The 25,077-nt window shown below is 33.7% G+C and overlaps 1 protein-coding gene across 1 annotated transcript; it reads right to left on the bottom strand.

Moving 5' to 3' along the window:
- Nucleotides 1–1,335: 1,335 nt before the first annotated feature.
- Nucleotides 1,336–23,730, bottom strand: LOC132735347 (uncharacterized). The gene is made up of 10 exons (XM_060722285.1): nt 23,624–23,730; nt 19,170–19,208; nt 18,219–18,313; nt 15,090–15,161; nt 13,804–13,966; nt 10,099–10,196; nt 9,572–9,640; nt 5,110–5,233; nt 4,135–4,206; nt 1,336–1,438 (listed from the first exon to the last, which is right to left on the bottom strand). The coding sequence occupies exons 1-10, from the start codon at nt 23,649–23,651 to the stop codon at nt 1,398–1,400; spliced, it is 801 nt and encodes a 266-aa protein (XP_060578268.1). The 5' UTR covers nt 23,652–23,730; the 3' UTR covers nt 1,336–1,397.
- Nucleotides 23,731–25,077: the final 1,347 nt, after the last annotated feature.

The raw sequence follows: 25,077 nt of genomic DNA, 5'->3' as shown, positions 1-25,077 counted from the left end.
TTGTTTGTTTTTTGGACTTGCGAATTATTCTTTATATAAAATGTGGAATATTTGGTAAAATGCACCATTTTCTAGTGCCAAAAAACATATGTCTGGTTCCGTTGTGGGTTGGCCCTTGTATAAGTCTGGATGTTCTTTTCTTTGCAGCAATATAAGGTAAAAAGCTTTAGCACAAGGAATGTGGCCCCATGCCATGGTCGTTGTTTTTGAATTGCGATTTGTTCTTTGTCTAGTATCAACTGTAAAATATTTCGAAGAAAACACCACTTTCTAAAAAAACATTTGCCTGATTCCGATGCGATTTGTTCTTGCGGGGCGTCCTTGGCCTAGTGGTTAAGGTCGTTGACTTCAAACCACTTGCCCCTCACCGCTGTGGGAATCCCGACAGGGACTTTGGATTCTTTCATGTGAGGAAGCTATCCAGCTAGCTTACAGAACGTCGGTGGTTCTACTGAGGTGCTAGTTCGTGTCTGAAATAATGCACGAAAGGGCACCTGAGGACTTCCTCCACCAGTAAAGCTGGAAAGTCGCCATATGACCTATAGATACTGTGTCGGTGTGACGTAAAACCCAATCAAACAAGCAAAATTTGTTCTGGCATTAATTTGGAGGTCCTTTTATACAGCAATATAAGGCACAAAGCTCTAGCCCCGGGAATATGGCTTCGAGTGGCTCGCAGGTCATTGTCTTTTTTTTTTGAACGTACGAATGGTTTTTCTCTGTATAAATCTAAAATATTCGTAAAGAAAATATCAATTTTCTTGGGCCAACTGTTCAAATTATAAACATGCAGAATACTTATCATACTTTTGTATAATTATGTTGTTGCAGCGGCCATGTTTTGAACAAACGAAAGTTCTGTGCAATGATTGTCAACCTTATTGCTCTAGGAAACAAACTAGGCGATTTATGTGCAATGTAATTTAAATAGCCGTACTTTTTCATGTGAATTACTGTTGACTTATGGGGTATAACTATTTTAAATGATATCTGAAAATTTAGCGCAGTCAATACATCGAAAAGCTGGGATAAGGTTTTCATATCGAAATAAAGTGTAATTCTTATCAACGCTGCCAGTATTATTTATTTATTTTTTCATTTATTCGGATTATCAAAATACTTTATTTTTATTTCTCAAACATAATTTATCAGCTAATTACTGACTAAATCGACGAGTGAAACCAGTTCCCACCACAAGTATCTTTTCTTATAAAAAATGAAAGGAACTCCATAGTAGTTTTTTGACATGACTGGACTAGAACTCTTTTCCCGATATTTTTTAGGCTTTGGTGCTCAATGGAGTTAATATTTAATATTGTATATGAAAGAAAGTCATTTTTGTATGTTTGGTTTTATTGCAATTATACTTTTCCATATTTAATATGCAAAATGACAAATCACCAATCTTCTTGCCATTCCTGTATTGAGTTGTAGCCTCCTAAAAATTGAGAAAATATATAGTATACTACGTAAATAGAGGATATTGAATGAGTGTATAAGATAAATACTGAATTTATTGAATAAGTTAGATGAAATTGTATTATTTTATTTAACAGTTCAATAAATTCAGTAATGAACTTTCACGAATTTAATTTATCATTTATCACATACCAAAAATAAAGACCGTTTGAAGTGAAAAAGAACATTTCGCGTGTCTTTTCACTATGTTTGTATAACGCAAATGGCGTCGCGTCAAAATATATGCACGGCCGTGCAATAGCATTTTACGGAGTCGCAAAAGCGGCTCGGGTATGTGATAAATATATTTCTCACAATATATCCTTAAAGATATACTATGCTCAAGTTTGATATTTGAAAAAAATGATAACTATTTGTAGATATAAAATAAAAGGACCAGCTCAACTTGACTCGTCATAAGGAACGCGGATTCCTAAACAGAGATTCTACGTTCTTTTCTTGTATAAGACATGTGGAGTAAGAATTTTATAGATTTCAATAAATTTCTGCAATAAAAATAATCAACTCAAAATTGAGCAAAGTATATCTTTACAAGCATGCTATACAAGTAATTAATGATCAAATATGTGGCGTTAGTGTATTTGAGATATTATTTCGGTATTGTATATGAAAAGAAAACATTATAAGAACTGAAAATATAAATAAAAATGTTTTTTATTGTTGCTTTAAGGCTTTGTAAACTATATAATCGAGGGTGTAAACATAAAAGCCACGTATACAAGTAGTCCCTAAACAGTTTTTACTGGCAGTTTAACACCAGTTTTTTCCCTTCTTTGTCTATAGTGACAAGATCACGTGGAGTGATAGAATTTTCGACTTAACATCCGAGGTTATTTCTTTATCAAATATTGTTTACTGTCATTAAAAGTGCAGTAGTATTTTTTGGCAATATTGACCTAAGACTCAAACATTTTCGGGAAATTTGTCAGTAAGTTGTCTTAATTTGTTGTGATTTACGGTAAGGAGTTTAATGGTACTACATATCTCGAAACTTTTAATCAGTAACTACTGCTTGATGGTAAGAACAACTGATGTGTGACCACTGGTTGCAAGTTGTTGCCTTGGTCAAACCTTTTATTGTAATTTTCATAAACTGCTAATTGTGTAGCCTCTACAGAGTATTGGCGACATATAGGGGTCACTTCCCTGTTGCCTATCTGTTCTTCCGCATGTCCGTCCGTCACAGAACAGGTCCGGACTACTTATCAACAACTTCTTGTGTATTTTTATCCAAACCTTACAGGAATGATTAGTACCCTGTCTAGTTGTGCATGTCCTCGCCATTTTTCGGTTCTATGAGTTTTGTCAGTGTTATGGCCCTTTGATTATTTTTATTTTCAAAATTTGTCCGGACTGCTTCTCTAATACATGTACCACTAATGCAATGTGGATGGAATGTTGAAGGATTGATAGGTTGCATAAGATCTTGCACTCATTACATAGGTTTTCGGGTTGAATAATTTTTGGCTGAGATTATGACCTTTGAATAAAAAACGCGTTTCGGCTTGATCATGTGTCTTATGCTATACAGCAGCCGCAACATGCATTTGGCTATAAACAGGCGACACAAGTGAGCACTGATCAATCTTGTTTATTTCTGTAAAATATATCAAACATGAGTTGATAAACTGTGTGTTTCATTTCTAGCATTTCTTATTAATTTCATCATTTTTATGCGCGGACACCCGGTCAGACCCCCTAACCATCCCACCATATGCGGTTCTGCGGAATTGAGTCTGGTCCCCACAGGGGCCAGCCGGAATTGGCCAGATATGAGCTGTAAAGTACGATTTTCGGCTCAACGTCGGCAAAATATCAGAGTATTCCCGACGGACACACCTATACCCGCGGACACCCGGACACACAATGCATGTCACATATATTCTTCAATTTGCTGTCGGATTTTTTTTCATCTTATGTGGCCTTGTTTTCTGTTTTTTCTGGCTAGCCGTAATAGCCGGAGATCGTTGTGATAAGTAATTTGACATTACATTATGGAAATAACCAATGTTCTTTTGCACAGGTTTGACCGTATCATCACTGGCCAGCCTGTATAGCCGGAACCGGATTGAGGCTAGCCGGAACAGCCGGAGTTGACAAAAATGAGCTCCGGCTGCTCCGGCTGTTCCGGCTGTCTGGCTAACTTCACGAACATCATTTTTATGAAAACATATTTTTTCATTTCATGAACTTCAATTCGTACAATGAATGGCTCGTATGTAAAACATATATAACAGTCAAGTTCTGGGAAATATGATAGAAAAATCGTACAAGTAAAAACTAACTGAAAGTCTTCCGTCTAGTCATCGAGCTAGTACGTCAAGTGTTACGTTGGTAATTCTTAGTTAGTTATACTTACATGTATACCGTTGTACCAAACATTAAAATCTGCATGGGGTATTTCGAGATCTGATAATTACCGACAACAGGTCAATAAATATTCAATTGTCTTAGGTCAATATTGTCAAACAATACATAAATACATCAATATGATATTAAACATCGTCGAAACGCGCGGTAAATATTCCATCGTTCCGTATATATAGATAAGTATAAAACAGTTGGAGTTTATGGTAAATATCAAACATTTACATGTATGTTAGAAATTAGTTCTCTATTATTTTTTCTTCATTTTTTTTTTCTAACCAAACGTACCTGTATCAATCGGAATTTGATTGGTTCCTCTTAGCGGACATTTGTATATAGCAGACACCATTGATGGGGAATCTGTGAATAAAAGAAGGAAACACAATATTTACTACATTTTGTACTGTGAAGCAACTTACCCCTATCTTGTGATACAAAACAGAACGATATTCAAATATGAATTAACAATTCTGAAAAAATAGTGTATTTCAGTGTGAAAAGGAAATTGTTTTTTGGCAATTGTGTATAGTGTTAATAATTCCTTGTACGGAAAAAATATATTATATCAATTCAAATGTATCTATGTTTCACAAAGATTATATTATGTATCTGAATTAATTTTAAATATATGAGCCGCGTCATGACAAAACCAACATAATGGGCTGCGACCAGCATGGATCCAGACCAGCCTGCGCATCCGCGCCGTCTTATCAGGATCCATGCTGTTCGCTATCAGTTTCTCTACTTGTTATAGGGTTTGAAAGCGAACAGCATGGACCCTGATCAGACTGCGCGCACTGGATCCATGCTGGTCGCAAACGCATTATGTTGGTTTTGTCATGCCACGGCTCATATATAATATCGGATTGTGGATCTCGCACTTGCCAACAACATCCATATGTAATGCTTACGTCTTTTGTTGCTATGTCTGACACTAAATTAATATTAAATATTGCCAAGTAACCAAAAGAAAGCAATTCACACATTATCAATAACACTTACAACTCATTTATATCACCAAATAGAGTAAAAATATGCTAATATAACTCTTACTGCGTTAGTAACGCAGTAGAAATATAGATACCAATTCTGAAAAACCAGTCTTTAATTGCACATAACATATAAATAATTACTTGAATGTGGAACTTTTTTCCCCTAAAATCTAAAGTACAATTTTCTCAATTTTGATTTTATCAAAATAATTTTTTGCTCATCTGGAGGCATGTAGCTTTTAAGATTGTGCGGTATTTATAAAAACAATACCTATTTTCATGGGCGTATATCCATTACAGAGATGACCCTCACAGCAGTCTGCTCCTATTTGCTGGTAATTCCGCTTCTTTCTCCCGCTGTTGTTACTATGAATCAACTTCAGTAAATCACATTTCTAAATGAATTTAAATGTAAATGTAAATAATGGTCATAATACATACAAAAATAATACCTGTCAGAGTTTCACTTTTGAAATTTCCTTTTACCTAGAACGTTTCTGGTGCGTTTTTGGAGCACTCTGGAACCAAAAGCTTTTTGTCATCCTGATTCAAATCATCCTTATGCCATTTTAGTGAATTTAACATTTACATTTTGGAAAACAAACAAGAAAATTTATGTTCTTTACAAGGCTTGAAAAAGATTTTTTTTAAATTGATCTATTAGCTCAGGGGCGTCCTTGGCCGGGTGGTTCAGGTCGTTGACTTCAAACCACTTGCCCCTCACCGGTGTGGGTTCGAATCCCGACAGGCCGAATCCCGACAGGGACTTTGGATTATTTCATGTGAGGAAGCTATCCAGCTAGCTTACGGAACGTTGCTGGTTCTATTCAGGTGAACGTTCGTGCCTGAAATAGTGCACGGAAGGGCACATGAGTCGAATTACGCCTATTCTTGTAAACGACTTTATGGATCGATTGTTTCTGTGTGAAGTCTGGATATCAGAATTTGGATCTAGATACACTAAGAAGAATTGCTTTGTCCTTTTCATGAAACTCATATTGTTTGTTTGTTTGATTGGGTTTTACGTCACACCGACACAGCATAGGTCAGATGGCGACGTTCCAACTTTACTGGTGATAATAATGTTGCCATAGGTTCACCAAATCGTACCAATGCTTGTTACAATACCAATGACATATTCATATGATAAAAACCGTTCGTGTAAATAATTATTGTCAACCAGTTATACCAATGGTTAGTACGCTACCATAGGGAAAACTGTGACTGAAGTCAATATTTCGTCCGTATAGAGTGCAAAAGTCTTTTTAGTCTTATACATGAATACATAAACTTCTTTGAGTCTAATACTTGACAACATAAACTTTTTTTTAGTCTTATACTTGATTACATAACCATTTTAGTCTTATACTTAAAAACATAAACTTCTTTGAGTCTAATACTTGACAACATTAACTTTTTTTTAGTCTTATACTTGATTACATAACCATTTTAGTCTTATACTTAAAAACATAAACTTTTTTTTAGTCTTATACTTGATTACATAACCATTTTAGTCTTATACTTAAAAACATAAACTTCTTTGAGTCTAATACTTGACAACATTAACTTTTTTTTAGTCTTATACTTGATTACATAACCATTTTAGTCTTATACTTAAAAACATAAACTTCTTTGAGTCTAATAGTCTTATACTTGACTTGACAACATTAACTTTTTTTTTTTTAGTCTTATACTTGATTACATAACCATTTTAGTCTTATACTTAAAAACATAAACTTCTTTGAGTCTAATAATTACTTAACTTGACAACATAACTTTTTTTTTAGTCTTAATACTTGATTACATAACCATTTTAGTCTTATACTTAAAAAACATAAACTTCTTTGAGTCTAATACTTGACAACATTAACTTTTTTTAGTCTTATACTTGATTACATAACATTTTAGTCTTATACTTAAAAACATAAACTTCTTTGAGTCTAATACTTGACAACATTAACTTTTTTTAGTCTTATACTTGATTACATAACCATTTTAGTCTTATACTTAAAAACATTAAACTTCTTTGAGTCTAATACTTGACAACATTAACTTTTTTTTTAGTCTTATACTTGATTACATAACCATTTTAGTCTTATACTTAAAAACATAAACTTCTTTGAGTCTAATACTTGACAACATAACTTTTTTTTAGTCTTATACTTGATTACATAACCATTTTAGTCTTATACTTAAAAACATAAACTTCTTTGAGTCTAATACTTGACAACATTAACTTTTTTTTTTAGTCTTATACTTGATTACATAACCATTTAGTCTTTATACTTAAAAACATTAAACATTCTTTGAGTCTAATACTTTGACAACATTAACTTTTTTTAGTCTTATACTTGATTACATAACCATTTTAGTCTTATACTTAAAAACATAAACTTCTTTTTGAGTCTAATACTTGACAACATTAACTTTTTTTTAGTCTTATACTTTTAGATTTAAAACATAACCTTTGAGCTATACTTACAACATTTTAGTCTTTATACTTAAATAACATTTAAACTTCTTTTTGAGTCTAATACTTGACAACATTAACTTTTTTTTAGTCTTATACTTGATTACATAACCATTTTAGTCTTATACTTAAAAACATAAAACTTCTTTGAGTCTAATACTTGACAACATTAACTTTTTTTTTAGTCTTATACTTGATTATACATAACTTTTAGTTATATACTTAAAAACATAAAACTTCTTTGCAGTCTTACTTGACAACATTAACTTTTTTTAGTCTTATACTTGATTACATAACCATTTTAAGTCTTATACTTAAAAACATTTTCTTTGAGTCTAATACTTGACAACATTAACTTTTTTTAGTCTTATACTTGATTACATAACCATTTTAGTCTTATACTTAAAAACAGTAAACTTCTTTGAGTCTAATACTTGACAACATTAACTTTTTTTTAGTCTTATACTTGATTACATAACCATTTTAGTCTTATACTTAAAAACATAAACTTCTTTGAGTCTAATACTTGACAACATTAACTTTTTTTTAGTCTTATACTTGATTACATAACCATTTTAGTCTTATACTTAAAAACATAAACTTCTTTGAGTCTAATACTTGACAACATTAACTTTTTTTTAGTCTTATACTTGATTACATAACCATTTTAGTCTTATACTTAAAAACATCAACTTCTTTGAGTCTAATACTTGACAACATTAACTTTTTTTTAGTCTTATACTTGATTACATAACCATTTTAGTCTTATACTTAAAAACATAAACTTCTTTGAGTCTTATACTTGATTACATAACCATTTTAGTCTTATACTTAAAAACATAAACTTCTTTGAGTCTAATACTTGACAACATTAACTTTTTTTTAGTCTTATACTTGATTACATAACCATTTTAGTCTTATACTTAAAAACATAAACTTCTTTGAGTCTAATACTTGACAACATTAACTTTTTTTTAGTCTTATACTTGATTACATAACCATTTTAGTCTTATACTTAAAAACATAAACTTCTTTGAGTCTTATACTTGATTACATAACCATTTTAGTCTTATACTTAAAAACATAAACTTCTTTGAGTCTAATACTTGACAACATTAACTTTTTTTTAGTCTTATACTTGATTACATAACCATTTTAGTCTTATACTTAAAAACATAAACTTCTTTGAGTCTAATACTTGACAACATTAACTTTTTTTTAGTCTTATACTTGATTACATAACCATTTTAGTCTTAATATATAAACTTCTTTGAGTCTTACTAATACTTGAATACATAAACTTTTTTTTAGTCTTACAGTCGAATATATATACTTTTTTGAGTCTACCTTATACTTAAAAACTACCTTATACTTAAAAACATAAACTTTTTTTAGTCTTACAGTCGAATATATATACTTTTTTGAGTCTACCTTATACTTAAAAAACATAAACCTTTTTTTAGTCTAATAGTTGAAAAGATCTACATTAACTTTTTTAGCCTTACACTTGAACACATAATATCAAACACATGCAAATGAAAATCGTTCTAAAAAGACACTGATCTTAGAGTGACATTAACAATAAGTATGATATTTTTTAAGACAAAAAAGTTCATAAATCACGCAATATTAATTACTAACGTCACCATACACGTATCAAAAAGCCTATCTATTAACTGAAGCTTAGTCATAAAATTATTTGTTATTTGTAAATAGAATCTTATAAAAAAAAGTGACGATTTTGCGAAATACCGCTCATTATATACGGATATCTCTAATAACTAAAATGTCACTTATTACGAACGCTGGTTAAATAACCACAGTCCGTAACAGTTTGTAATTTCAAATACGTCATTCTTATTATTAATAAAGGTGTAATGCTAATGAAAATGATCACTGCTAATTGGTCCGAATGCGTATGAATCCCAACTCACAAACAGGGTTAAAAATTGTGACAATAAGAGGAACAGTCTATGTCAAACTTGTTCATGCTCAATAGGTAGAGCGCTGGACTGTGAATCGGGCGACTCGTGTTCGATTCCCGGATACCAGTGCAGGTCACTTTTGTTGTGATTGATCATGAAAATGTTTTAAACAGTCATATGCACTGTACCTCTGCTTTGGTATGTACAGAAGTTTACTGCTTGACAGCCTGCCCAGGAACGATGAACTGTGCTCGGGTTAATTCAACGTGGCGTATTGCCGTGATCCGGAGTGAAAAATACCAACACCACCACCAAAAAAGAATGTTCATAAAACGCACCTGTGTCCTGATACACAGCAAGGTGTACCTTATTCCAGAACCAAAAGACATAATTTCTTTACCACAGGACTGAAAAAAATCAATCGGTCATTTTATTTTTTTAAATTTAAAGATCCAAAATACAGAACGATTATAAAATACACGTATAAAAACGGTTATAAAACACAGAAATGCCTTTTAGAAACTATTACAAAATATGAAAACAGTTACAGAAATAGTTATAAAATAAGAAAACAGTTACAAAAAACCGGATATGAAGTAAGAAAACAGTTACAGAAACAGTAACAAAATAAGAAAGCAGTTATAGAAACAGTCGCAAAATAAAAAAGCTATTTCTTTTACAGCTATACAGTTATAGAAAAAATATCAAAATAAGAAATCATTTACAGAAACAGTTATAAAATACGGAAATAGATACAGAAACAGTTACAAAATAAGAAAGCAGTTACATAAACAGTCACAAAAGAGAGAAACAGTTGCTGAGACACAATTTCAATATATTATACGAGTAGTAATATTGTTCTTACATAGCCTGCTTCGCAGTTTTTGATAACATTACAGTACTCCGGCTGTAAAACGTGATCGCAAACAAAACATCTACTTCCGGGAAGATGGCTGACATCAACTTAAACGAAAATTGAAATGGAGGTCGATGTAAGATGTAAGACTATTAAAACAATTTGGTGACAACCATTTTGAAGCATGTTAAAGCGAGTCTGTTGAAGAGATTTGAAATGCATGAAACTTTTCTAATGCGTTGTTATTAACGCATTTGATGGTATAATGACATATAAATCCTGTTTCGGCATTTGCTCGTATATTTACATATAAAAATATCATTACCGCATTTTATTGTAATAACATATAGTCACTTCAATAAATCGTAAGATAATACAAGAATTGTCACCGCATTTGATTGTATAGTAACATATAAAAACCGCTATCGCATAACATTGTTTAAGAACATATAAAACCGATACCGCATTTGATTGTATTAACATTAAACAACAGTTACCGCATTTGATTGTGATAACATGATAACCGTTACCGCATTTCAGTGCAATAACATAATAACCGTTACCGCATTTCAGTGCAATAACATAATAACCGTTAGCTAGTACCGCATTTCAGTGCAGTGTAATAACATAAAAAAAATCGTAACCGCATTTCATTGATAAATAACATAAAAAAACCCGTTACCGCATTTGATCGTAATGACATATAATGTGAAGCGTACTATAGATTTATTCGATGAACCTTTCTCTTTGATAACTCTTCCATCTTTAGAAAATTTTACAAACAAATGTTTAAAGGGACTCCATTAAGTTTTTGTTTGTTTGTTGTTGTTGTTGTTTTGTTGGTTTTTTTTGACATGACGGAAATAATTTATCAAATTAATATTTTTATGTAGGACTAGACTAATAGCTTTAAATAAATTTCGGATTGTTCGCTCACTCAAATAATATTTTTAAGTACTCAATCTGACTATTTGTCTATGCAACTGTAGTGTAAGCCTTAAAATTTTCATTTGATACAGAAAAAGTTAACAATGCCGAAGGTGCTTCGAAAAAAAAAAACAACACTTTTAATGACGCACAGTAAACGTGATTAAATTTTCTTTTCACGATTTCAAAATAAATCGTGCCAAAGTGTTTCTTACGTAAACCTGGTGGGTCAAATTCCGACATCAGTACAGCTGACAGGTCACCAACATTTGAGCCGCGTCACGACAAAACCAACATAATGCGTTTGCGACCAACATGGATCCAGACCAGTCTGCGCATCCGCGCAGTCTGATCAGGATTCATGCTGTTCGCTATCAGTTTCTCTACTTGCTATAGGGTTTGTAAGCGAACAGCATGGATCCTGATCAGACTGCGCGGATGCGCAGGCTGGTCTGGATCCATGCTGGTCGCAATCCCATTATGTTGGTTTTGTCGTGACGCGGCTCAAATGTTCTTCTCAAAATTGTGATAATACATGTACGACTGAACGAGCTTGACGTAAATATCGACCTTTAATCGAATTTTGTATATCGGGTTCTGTTTGTTGTAAGTAATGTTACATGTACTTGTACTTTATTGACTAAAAGGATTGATCACTTCGAGGACTATTTAAAGAGTTGGGACAAAAACTCAATCTTGTCTTTTTAAACGGGTCCGGACTACCAAACATATTACAGAAATCAGATTTGTCTTTGGACAGCTTGTCTGTGGTATGCAAGCTTCATACCGCTAGTACCCTCTCAAAGTTCGAATTTATTTAGTTCCGTTCATTGTTTTCTCGTTTAGGACACACGCATTTATTTACTTGGAGACCTTTTCATGGAATGACACTGATGCATCACATTCATGGTTCGTGATACCCGACATAATTATGAACACAGTTCCGATTGATTTTTAATTTTCATATTAACTGTTGTATTCTCCGTAAGTAGGTGCTAGGGGGGTACGGTATTTTGCACTTTTCAGTACCGTTCATGAACAGGCCCTAGCTGCAACATTCGGGGAGGCGGGGAGAAAAAAACGTCGCATTGTCTTCTTTCACGAAAAAAAAACAGCCTTACATTTTGCAAAAACAATTCGTCAGATGCAAAAAAGGAGGGAATTTAAGCGGCGAAGACAAAAACGTCACTTTGCCTTCTTATATCAGTCACTTCAACCAAATATATTGCAGAAAGGGTAAGGGACTTTGGCAGGGGACAGAAAACGTTGCCTTGTCTACTTACATGAATCAGGACAACCGTACATATTACAGAAATCTCCGTCACGTGAAAGAGGGGAGGATGTTTAGGCGGGAAGACAGAAAACGTTGCCTTGTCTACTTACATGAATCAGGACAACCGTACATATTACAGAAATCTCCGTCACGTGATAGAGGGGATGATGTTTGGGCGGGAAGACAGTAAACGACGCCTTGTCTACTTACATGAATCAGGACAACCATACATATTATAGAAATCTCCGTCACGTGATAGAGGGGAGGATGTTTGGGCGGAAAGACAGTAAACGACGCCTTGTCTACTTACATGAACCAGGACAACCGTACATATTACAGAAATCTCCGTCACATGATAGAGGGGAGGATGTTTGGGCGGAAAGACAGTAAACGACGCCTTGTCTACTTACATGAATCAGGACAACCATACATATTATAGAAATCTCCGTCACGTGATAGAGGGGATGATGTTTGGGCGGAAAGACAGTAAACGACGCCTTGTCTACTTACATGAATCAGGACAACCATACATATTATAGAAATCTCCGTCACGTGATAGAGGGGATGATGTTTGGGCGGGAAGACAGTAAACGACGCCTTGTCTACTTACATGAATCAGGACAACCATACATATTATAGAAATCTCCGTCACGTGATAGAGGGGATGATGTTTGGGCGGAAAGACAGTAAACGACGCCTTGTCTACTTACATGAATCAGGACAACCATACATATTATAGAAATCTCCGTCACGTGATAGAGGGGATGATGTTTGGGCGGGAAGACAGTAAACGACGCCTTGTCTACTTACATGAATCAGGACAACCATACATATTATAGAAATCTCCGTCACGTGATAGAGGGGAGGATGTTTGGGCGGAAAGACAGTTAACGACGCCTTGTCTACTTACATGAATCAGGACAACCATACATATTATAGAAATCTCCGTCACGTGATAGAGGGAAGGATGTTAGGGCAGGAAAGACAGTAAACGACGCCTTGTCTACTTACATGAATCAGGACAACCGTACATATTACAGAAATCTCCGTCACGTGATAGAGGGAAGGATGTTTGGGCGGGAAGACAGTAAACGACGCCTTGTCTACTTACATGAACCAGGACAACCGTACATATTACAGAAATCTCCGTCACATGATAGAGGGAAGATGTTTGGGCAGGAAGACAGTAAACGACGCCTTGTCTACTTACAAGAATCAGGACAATCATACATATTACAGAAATCTCCGTCACGTGATAGAGGGAAGGATGTTTGGGCGGGAAGACAGAAAACGTTGCCTTAATTGTTTACTTACATGAACCAGGACAACCGTACATATTATAGAAATCTCCGTCACGTGATAGAGGGGATGATGTTTGGGCGGAAAGACAGTAAACGACGCCTTGTCTACTTACAAGAATCAGGACAATCATACATATTACAGAAATCTCCGTCACGTGATAGAGGGAAGGATGTTTGGGCGGGAAGACAGTAAACGACGCCTTGTCTACTTACATGAATCAGGACAACCATACATATTACAGAAATCTCCGTCACAACAGTGATGGCATACAATATCTCTATCTAGTTGTCCGCTATTTATCCCGATTGATGTTTGATTGGCGCTCCTTTTTCTGATCTTACTTTCGTCACCAAAGCAGCCGATTGCGTCACATTTCTAGAACAGATTAATCTAAGATGTAAATTTTGAAAGAACAGAAAGAATTCTCTGTTTAAAGCAATATTACAGAAACCTTAATGATCGATTTCAGACCTGTTCCGTGCACAAAGAATATGATTATTTTACAAATTTTGAAGCGAAACAAAGAAACTTTTACTGTTTACCCAAAATTCATAAAAGTAAACAGATAAATGAGAAGTGTTCGACACAACAATCATCAACAAACAATAATAATTCAAATGGCATCGATTTAAAGCATGTTAAGAAAACAAAATTAAAAAAAAAATATTTTACGCCATTGTAAATCAGCTGTTCGATATTTTGTAAGGAGTCGTCTGATTGGCCAATAGTAACGAAACCGCAACGTTTCGCACACGGATGCCTAATGGCGTAGCAAGGAATCGAAAGGCCGTGAAAATGTTTGAAACTCGAATTTCGCGTGTATCAGATGCTATTGACGGTTGTGAGTGGTCCCATTTAATGTATTTAGTAATATTATTTAGTAAATTCAAGAGATGTTGACCCGTACTCGGCTGACAAACATGTATTAGTCTATGTTTACGTACATAATTGTTGTGTCACTTTTTTGTCTACCTGGGAGTTTTAGCACGAATGCGCTGAGAACGGGAAGTGCTAGAGACTTGGGGTCGGTCTCATTTAGAAGCTTATTAATACAAACGTGAAATAGTGATACAAGCTTTTTTTTAATTATCTGGACAATTGTTATCACAACGTCCCGGTAAATAACCCATTGCTCATATATAGACTCGAATCTGGAGTTTCCGGCCTTGCATAACTTATAGTATATTTTTAAGGGGGCGATTTTTTTTTTTTGGTTTTTGACACATTTAAGATGAACACAGATGTTTTTTATCAATGTGGTCAAATTTTCTTCCCAGGTCCGATACACGTGCCTGCGGATGTTATTGGCCAAAGTGTAACTTTTTAAACACTACAACCGGACACCAAGATAAAAAGCTTGTAATAAATGAAAATAACAGCATATCTGGGGCATAATAGGTCTTTAAAAAAATGATCATTGCGCCAAGATAATGTTTTAAACAAAATAAGGAAAACTAATGTTTTTAAACAAAATAAGGAAAACTTAACATAAACTGACCGTTTTTTCTCGGCACCCAGCGTTCACTACAATTTCGCCACCGATGTCTATTTCTTCCTCCACATAACATACCTGTAATTAGTAAAACTGTTTTGAATGATCTTATTCTTAAATTAGAATTATCAGACATTTTTTATCTTATCTTGTGCATATATTTTGGAAATGCCTCGCAAAATGGCCGCCAGGGGAGGTAATAATTGCTAAATGAAAAACCTATATCAATCTGATTGTCATCTACTTTGTGTTAACATCAAACATATCTTCAAAAGCTATTCATCAGTATTGCAAAAATGTGACAATTTACGAATTTTTGCATTAAAGTAACTCAAAACACAAAAAGTACAGCCTTAGTATTTGACACTTCAGTTACAGTTTATCAAATAAATTTAAAGAACTTTTATGGTGAATGTTCAGTGAATGTTCAACCCCTCTTCCCTAATTGCTGTGGGTTTGCCTCTCGCCAGGGACATTAACTCTTTGACTTTCGTGTGTTGAAACCATCTATAGTTAGTTTACGGAACGTCGGCGGTGCTATTCAGGGGTCTGTTTGTGCCTGATTCGTGCACGGAGAGGCACTTGAGGTCTTCCTCATCAAGTAAAGCTAAAAAGTCGCCATAATTATGACCTCTATTGTGTTGGTGTGTGTGTGACTCAAGACCCAACCAGAAACAATAATCGCACCGTACAATCTAATGGGTAGACAACCGTTCAACGCGTCGACAGCCGTACTAGATTACACATGTCGGTATAAAAAGATAATTGAAGGATGGTAAGTATTTATCTATTTTTAACGTATCCAAACAGTGTTTGAGTAAATCAATGTTATGGGGTCATAGTCATCATCTAAAGGAGCCTGCTAACATTTTTTTTTACTCTTTCCCAGTTACTATAGCACAAAACCCATAAAATTGTTTCGTCGAACGGTTTTCACCATTATTCATAGTTGTTGATGAGTGGATGTCGATGTTATCATTAAATAGAGTCGAAAGGTTGATGACGTAACTCAAGACATTCAAACTTAAATACCCTTTATCTTTATAAGAAAAGCTTTTTTGAAGGTATGGTTTGGAATATTTAATGACTAAATGTTGACGTTTACGAATCGTATCTGTTAATGATTTATTATCATGAGGTAATATAAGTTTGTGTGACTTTTAAAAAAAAGCCGCATCTCATAGGAAAGTGTGGTTATTTTCAATCAAAATTCACGTAAAGTTGAGCTTGCACAGGACCAGAAATTTATTAGCAGGCTTTTTTCAATGTTGACTATGAATCCACAGCATGGATTATTTGAGCACACTTGGGATATGTTTAAATAGATAAATACCGTTCGTAAATTATGTTTTTATACCGACATATATATACTAGTACGGCTGTTGACGCATTGAACGGTTGAACTTTACGGTGTGATTATCAGCAAATTATTTTTTTCTGTCATGACAGTACGTCATGACATTGTATGACTCAATTTCCTGTTCATGTAAATAACTTTTTAAGTGTTGCTACGTGCAGGAAAAAGAATACGTTACTCTAATAATTTTTCTTATAAACAAGTGAAAGTTATACCGTCATATATAAATAGAGGGTATAGAATGAGTGTAAGTTCAATACTGAATTTATTGCACGAGTTGAAAAAAATTATATTATGCGAGCCTCTGGCGAGCATAATATCATTTTATCCAACGAGTGCAATAAATTCAGTAATGAACTTACACGAATTTAATATTCTATTTATCACATACCCAAAATAAAGACCGTTTAAAGTGAAATAAGAGTCATTTTTCATATAGTATAACGCTAACATTTAGCGCGTCTTTACACTATGTTTGTATAACGCTAATGACGTCACGTCAAAATATATGCACGGCCGTGCAATACCATATTTACGGAGTCGCAAAAACCGGCACGGGTGTGTGATAAATGACAATACAGAGCTCAATCCCTGATAGAAACACTACGAAATAGAGTTGAAATTACGAAATGAATGTACATTAAGAAAGGAAGTTCACCGATGTCCAAAAGCCTAAAAATATATGAATTGAATTCCTTACGTGATAGATAAACTGGGGCACTTAAAACAAAAGGATATGCAAAAGATAATTAAGAAATGTACTCAGAAATGAATTAAAAATCGTATTTTTTGTGCTATTCTTTGTCCGATTTGAGTCATCGCTTTATAATTTTGGGCCATTTTTCACAATTAGATTACATGTATTATCATTCAGGGAAACGGATGTACTGAAATTTACCATCATTACCTGCAACAAGAGGAGCATTAATCTGGAGAAAAAAAATTTTCAGTCCCGACATGTCAAAAAAAAAAACCTCAGTGGAGTCCCTTTAATGTACAAAATACTAACGCTCGCAAATGCATGTACTAGACTAGTACTGTTGTTTCCAAATGAAGCAAATTTATTAGTCAAACTATCAATAACAATACAGAAAATGAAATTATACTTATCTAGATATGAACGCTTAAAATCTGCTAGCTAAAGAGACTTCTGCGAACAGGTTTTATAGTACGGCTTAACTGTCGCACAGCGTCAAAATAAAAGCGACATATAAAGTTATGAAAGCCAGAACTATGCAACTGGCTGACTAACTTGACATAATGGACAGTGGCACCGCTTCTGTTTTCACTCGGAACGCCTCGATGATTATTATTTAGCCGAAAAGTTGCGATTGTTCCGTTATCGGGATACCACGCCTATTATCGAAAATGGCGGAATTTAAAGAATTCGGCAGGTTAAAGCTGTTTGCCTCAAAATAAGCCAAACTTGTTCAAGAACATCAAAAACTGAACAAAACTGAACAAAGATTGTAAGAAAGGTACAAAGATTCATAACAATTTACATATTATGTGCGATTAATTACTAATTTTGGAGTTTTTAACACCATAAATCTAACTGCGTAAAGGCTATTTTTGCATATTTTGACCTCTTTCCCTTTTTTTTGGTCATTTACATGGATTGTAAACATCGTTTGGTATGTGTAAATTTATACATTTGTTCACTTCACAATATTTTACTTTCATATACATTTTTATTAAAAAAACCCAAAAAACATGAACATAGGCACGCTGCTTTAGGGGTTTATTATTACAAAACTGTTATTACAAGTTTTACTTACCTCTTTAATAGGATTACATTTCACCATATCCTCACAGTGAGTAAAATGGGCTGCTTTCCTGCATGACATGCATTTTAGAACATACTGACCATTCACTAAAATTAAGAATTTAAAATATATTGTAAAGACAGTGTTGGAACAGTACCTCTTGACGCTTACAGAAATCATGATCAAAAAATAGAAAAATATCGCTTTTTTCGCCTCTTCTTACATTTTTCATTCATAATCGTATAAAAATCGATGAGAAGAGATGAATTACACGTTCGGCGGGTGAAAAGGCGAGATTTTAGCGCCTTGTCCGGTATAAACGGAATACGGTATTTAGTATGGTGCTCACTCTATGAAATTGTATATTGGATTTACTCTGCTTTTAATTTAGAAAGTTTTTCAAATAATAGGGATTTCAATAATAAAATTTAAAAAAATGAACAACCAGCAGTATAAAGCCTGATCATATTGCACCAAAGTGCAGGGTGGCCTGGCTGTTTACCACTGGCATCAGAGCTTCAAGTTGATGCCAGTTAATTACTTTTTTTTGTGATATAAATAAATGTGCTCCAGTTTGTTGATACAAAACAATAAACTCATAAAAAACTACACTTTCGCTCTAAGTCTCTTTCTATAATTTATATTTATTTGTAGAAACCCCGTATTACATATAGGGGAAAATCGTATTTTCTTTACTATCTAACATTTGTAACAAAGCAGAATATGTTTCTGCAACGTATACATGTATATAGTTAAATTACTTTTTATCTTTGTTAAGAATACACTATTTCCATACATTTCTTTTAAATTGAATTATTCTTATGAAAGTTTAAGTAACTATATAAGACTTGTTCAGAACTTTTACAATGTGACAAACCTTTTTTTATAATAATTCACTCATACAGGAGATTTCCTCTAGTGATTTCCTATAAAATAAATGTAGGTGAAAACAAAAATACTCACCATTTAGAGTAAAGGCTGATATTAATAACATACACGTCCCTACAAAATGAATAAATACTTAAATAAATAAATAAATAAATAAATAAATAACAGTAAGTAAGTATAAGTAAGGAGAGCACAGGAGAGGTGAGGTCAGTCAAGAAGTCAGTCAGTTAGTCAGTGTTAGTGAGTGAGTGAGTGAGTGAGTGAGTGAGCACGCACGCACGCATCATGCACACCAAACACACATACATACATACATTCAGTCAAACTTGTACATGTAATAGACAGATAAATAAATAAAAAAGGGGAAAAAATAAATACGTTATATATATTGTAAGATATATCTCGTTAATTAATATTACAATTATAACAGTTTCTCATCTTAAATAATAAGCTTACAAATAACACAAACGGTCTGAATTATTTAACCAAAACGACCAACAACTACTACAAAATTGCCCAATAGAAGTTGTAATAACTTTCATATAAGCTTTTGCATAAATGTTAACATACTTTTGAAGAATTTCTTTGAACTTGGAAAATTAAAGAAAAATTTTATAACTTTCATATAAGCTTTTGCATAAATGTTAACATACTTTTGAAGAATTTCTTTGAACTTAGAAAATTAAAGAAAAATTAAGAAAGAACAAGGAAAATGACCACCAGGACAAATTTCTCATTGTTTTTGTCAAATGTCCTTATACACATGTATATTTAAATAAGAGCATTTATATTATTTGTTATGAAAATTTTTGACCCTATGTATAAACGGTTGTTTGCGAATTTAACCCGAGCCGCTTTTTATAATTAATAATTTACTTGTATTGTATATAGTAAAAGTATCGGGAATATAATCATAAGATCACTGGTTCGGTTCTGGTGAGGCAAAATAGATTCTAATGGTCACCGCTTGTTTCGAAATCATGTGGGATAAGTAGCCGGTCTCTTGCGTAGGAATTTATATTTACAGGTTAGTTATCCAGGAAAACCGGTCAGGTGCTAAATCGGTCGGTTAAGCTGCATTTGCATGTTAGTTTTGCTGTGGTGGTCGACATAACTTTGCTCCATCCATGGCTTTGGTGAATTGGAACAGGAGTGGTGAGAATTTCAACCGATTTGTTCATTAAATCAAACCACAATTACTATGTAAACTAAACCATAAATGAGCCGCGTCACGACAAAACCAACATAATGGGTTTGCGACCAGCATGGATCCAGACCAGCCTGCGCATCCGCGCAGTCTGATCAGGATCCATGCTGTTCTCTATCAGTTTCTCTACTTGTTACAAAGTTTGTAAGCGAACAGCATGGATCCTGATCAGACTGCGCGGATGCGCAGTCTGGTCTGGATCCATGCTGGTCGCAAACCCATTATGTTGGTTTTGTCGTGACGCGGCTCAAATGATTCTCTAAACCAAATGACACAATGATTCTCTGAACGAAATCACAATAATTCTCTAAACCAAATCACAGTGATTCTCTAAACCAAATCACAATAATTCTCCAAACCAAATCAAATGATTCTCTGAACGAAATCACAATAATTCTCCAAATCAAATAAATCTCTGAACGAAATCACAATAATTCTCCAAACCAAATCACAGTGATTCTCTAAATCAAATCACAATGATTCTCTGAACGAAATCACAATAATTCTCTAAACTTAATCACAGTGATTCTCTTAACCAAATCACAACAATTCTCTAAACCAAATCACAGTGATTCTCTAAACCAAATCACAATAATTCTCTAAACCAAATCACAGTGATTCTCGAAACCAAATAACACAATGATTCTCTGATCGAAATCAAAATAATTCTCTACATCAAATCACCATTATTCTTTAAACAAAATCATCATGATTCTCTGAACCAATTCACAATGATTCTCTGATCGAAATCACAATAATTGTTTACATCAAATCACAATGATTCTTTAAACCAAATCATAATGATTACTTTCATTTTAAAGCAAATAAAAAGACTCTGTAATAAAACTAAACCAGACTGAGCTGTAAAAGTAAAATTTAATATAAAACCAAATGATAAAGACTCTCAAATGAAATTGAAACATAATTAAACCAAATATACGAGCATAAATGCCAATTCTCTCTCACCCACCAACCAGAAGCATAAATACTCTAATAAATAAAAATACTAATGTAAAATATAAAAGAATAAAAGAATGCAATAAAATAAAAGAAAAATAAAAGAAAATAGGAAGCGTATAAATTACACATGTCTTTTATTATAATACATGTATACCGTTTGTTTATCTGAGGCTAAAGTTCACCCAAGGTCAAGCGGAAAGTGTCGTCTGCTGGTCATTTGTGTACATGTGAAACATTCGTTGAAATGAAAGATAAAATGTCAAAAACCGGGAAACATCTGCCATTGTAAATCTAATGCCGCATGTATAATACTATATAGTCCTAATTGACAAGGTTATATTATTAGTTATAAAGATTTTTGGCAGGTTATTTTGCTCTATATAAACGGTTGTTTATATATATATTAACCCAACCGCTAGGATGGAGTTATATTGCAAACAACCGTTTATATACGGCCATATAACCTGCCAGAAATATCTATAACAATTTTATAATACAGCAAACATCATTTTTAGAGGAATAAAGGCTTAAGCGATATTTCTTTATAAATTCTCAGCAGCCTTGTATATTATAACACTATATAAACGTCACGATTATCCAATAAAAAGCGACGTTACAAACGTGTAGTATGATATGACGTTGTAAATTTGAATAACCAGAGCCCCAAGGAGAGGGTTAAATTGCACACAAGCGTTTGTACACGATCATTAAACATGTTAAAATTGTTTATAGAAAATTTACTATACAATGCACAGCAGAACTTGCCTTATTTGAAAACAAAATCATATTAACAATGTTTATAAATCTTTAACTAAGAAAATTTCCAAAAAAAAAAAAAGCAATGGAAACCACAGAAACGCTGAGAGAAAAAAAATGGCGGGAAAAATGTTTTTCGAAATAGGGAAGGAAAATCATTTATAATGGATCAAGGTTAAATAACAAAGACTACGTTTGTTTACGTTTAGATGGTCGGGTTTTAAGAAGCACCAGCACTGTAAATGTCATATGGCGGCTAAACTGCACTATTGATGGAGGATGACCTGACTTAGGTGCCCCGCCGTACATTATTGCAGGCATTAACGGGCACCGGAGTGGAAAAACCGACGTTCCGTTATCTAGCTGCACAGCTTTATCACATGAAAGGTGCCCCGCCGTACATTATTGCAGGCATGAACGGGCACCGGAGTGGAAAAACCGACGTTCCGTAATCTAGCTGCACAGCTTTTTCACATGAAAGAATAAAAATTTCCTGGCGGGATTCGAACTCACAGCGTGGAGGAGCAATTGTTACAAAGGCGATTATAAGGAGACAGCAGTAACCAGTCAAATGGAAAAATATCTGAGATATACTTACGCTCGGGGAAATTAGCTTCTGTAACTGTTATATAGGAGGAGGAGGGTGGGGATGTGATATGATGATACTGGAAATAGGTTTCGAATTTTTGCAACCTTGGATGTAGGTCTGAACAAATGACTTCTGTACAAAATTAAATATCTTTCTCTCCAGAAAAAAAAACTATTTCTAATTGTGCAAAAATGTCCTACAAGGGAAAAACAGTTAAACGCGTTCAACTCAATTGGGCTAAGAAACGCACAAAAAGTCTTTTTTTTAAACTTATTTTTGAGCATGTTTCGTTATTAACTTTTGCTTAGTTTGGCCAAAGTGCGTAAGAGTTTTCTAGTTTTCATGCCCTTTAGACCTCAGTGGAGTTCCGCATAGGCTTCATTAAAACTGTAATAGCCTTTACATGTAATGAAATATTTATTAAAAAATGAACCCATTTAACCTGATGTGCATTTCAATAAAGTGGGTCTTGAACTCTTAAACATTTCACGCGGCGTATACGCGTAATAGATTTGACCTGTGTTCTGAACTCGGAACCAATGCATATCTACGGACTTCATTATCAAAATACCAGTCTAAATTTGAACTGCCGGAGATATAAGATTTCATGGCTATCTAAACAGTTAAGTATCTAGCTATGCCGCCGCCGCCACCGCTCGTAGAGTAGTAGTAGGGAAGCGTTCAAAAAAAAGTGAGACGGTCTTTACAGCGAAACAAAGAGATTGTTTCTGTTAACAGATTTGATGACATAAAGTAGTACACCATCCCAATAAAATCAATATTATATTCTCCCATATATTAACACCTATCCTTGGTTACCGAATCTGAAAATTTTCTTTCACGAATTGTAAATAAATAACTTTCTTGTTTTTGAAAAAAAAATTGAAATTGTGCTTTTTTTTCTATAAAAAATCTCTTCATTCCAATTAAAACCCATCCATTAACTTTTCGCATGACCAAATAAACTGCACCTAACTTATTAAGTACATCGTCCTGAAGAGATATAATTTCACTTACCCAATCCTGAATTGAACAAAAAATTCATTTCTACTTCACATACTGTTTGTACTTTAATGTTATTGAAATTTAAATGTCTAATTGTTTTATACTTGTCAGTGAGGACAGATAACGACGGCGTTTGTAGTCACGAAGTCCTTAGCAACCAAATATTTCACTTATACACCTGCACACCAAATAAACAAACACACCAAAAACAGGCGCAGAAAAAATGTAAAAATGTCTTTGTTTTAGGACAGCTACACTGTCTGCTGTTGTTGAACACTTTTAAAGCTACATGCATCCAGATGAGTCAAAATATTTCAATAAAATCAAACTTGAGAAAAATGTACTGAGATGTAAGGAAAAGTAAAATGCTTCAAGATTCAAGTAATATTTTACATATTATGTGCGATTAATCACTGATTTTTCAGAATTTACAACTATATTTCTACTGCATTACTAACGCAGTTAAGGCTATTTGTGAATATTTTAAACACTTTTTTGGTAGTCATTGATAATGTTTTAATTGTTTCCTTTTGGTTTCTTCACAATATTACACATTCAAATACATTTTCCAATTTTCATGAAAATTAGTATAAATCTGGAGGTGTGCTGCTTTAAAAGATATTTTCAAGCATGCTTACGCAGTAAGGGCTATTAATGCATATTTTGACCTCTTTTTTAGTAATTTACATGGATTGTAAGCGTTGTTTATGATGTATTAATTAATATCTTTGTTCACTTCACAATATTTTACTTTTAATTACATTTTCAAAATTTTCATGAAAGTTAGCCTGAATCTGGAGGCATGCTGCCTTAAAAGGTACTCGGAGAACAGAAAAATGTTAAGTTCGGCTTTCAAACGTCAGCTTTCTAAAAAATAATTGAATCCCATATAGGCGCAGACGACAAATATTTTAGAATTTCCGCAATGGTTCATCAAGAATGCGGAAAGAAAATGTAAATTATCAACAATGCTTGGAATTTAGAAACAATTTATCTACTTCAACACGCGATTGGATGGTGGTTGAGCCATCGTTTTTATTACTCAATGTTTTATATTGTTTATTTGATGGGTTTGTTGACAAAGGCGCCAGTTTAACCATATTACGATTTCCAAAAGTTGATTTCAGTATCAACTTTTCGGTCCTTTCCGCCAGTCTTCCGTTAAGCTTCTGGTGAGTGCGCGCGCGTGTTGTTTTTGTTTTCGCGGGCGTTGTTTTTGTTTTCTTTTTTTAATTAAATGCAAATCAAGAAATTTCTTACGGCGAAATTAAAAATTTCTTAGATATTTATATAATTCATATTATACAGTAAATAACCATTGCAAAAATGTGATAATATAATAAAAAGAAAACCGTTCAATCCTGAATCCTTTCTATGACATCCCGGACTAGTTATAATGGATTGGCTGTAAAATAAATTTGTCACCGATATGCCTACTTACTCATATGTATACATGCATGAATTAA

The sequence above is a fragment of the Ruditapes philippinarum genome, unplaced genomic scaffold (genome assembly GCF_026571515.1).
Source record: "Ruditapes philippinarum isolate M1 unplaced genomic scaffold, ASM2657151v2 ctg3448_1_1_1_1, whole genome shotgun sequence".
Lineage (NCBI taxonomy): Eukaryota > Metazoa > Mollusca > Bivalvia > Venerida > Veneridae > Ruditapes > Ruditapes philippinarum.
This window is presented reverse-complemented; position numbering and strand designations above follow the sequence as displayed.

Bases quoted from the DNA above. Each gene is read 5' to 3' on its own strand.
- LOC132735347 (XM_060722285.1), bottom strand. From the start codon at position 23,651: ATGAATTTTTTGTTCAATTCAGGATTGG. The intron at 19,209-23,623 runs GTAAGTGAAATT...TTCATTTTGTAG, and splicing joins TTTGTTCAATTCAGGATTGG to GGACGTGTATGTTATTAATA. The intron at 1,439-4,134 runs GTACGTTTGGTT...CTCAATTTTTAG, and splicing joins TCAAATTCCGATTGATACAG to GAGGCTACAACTCAATACAG.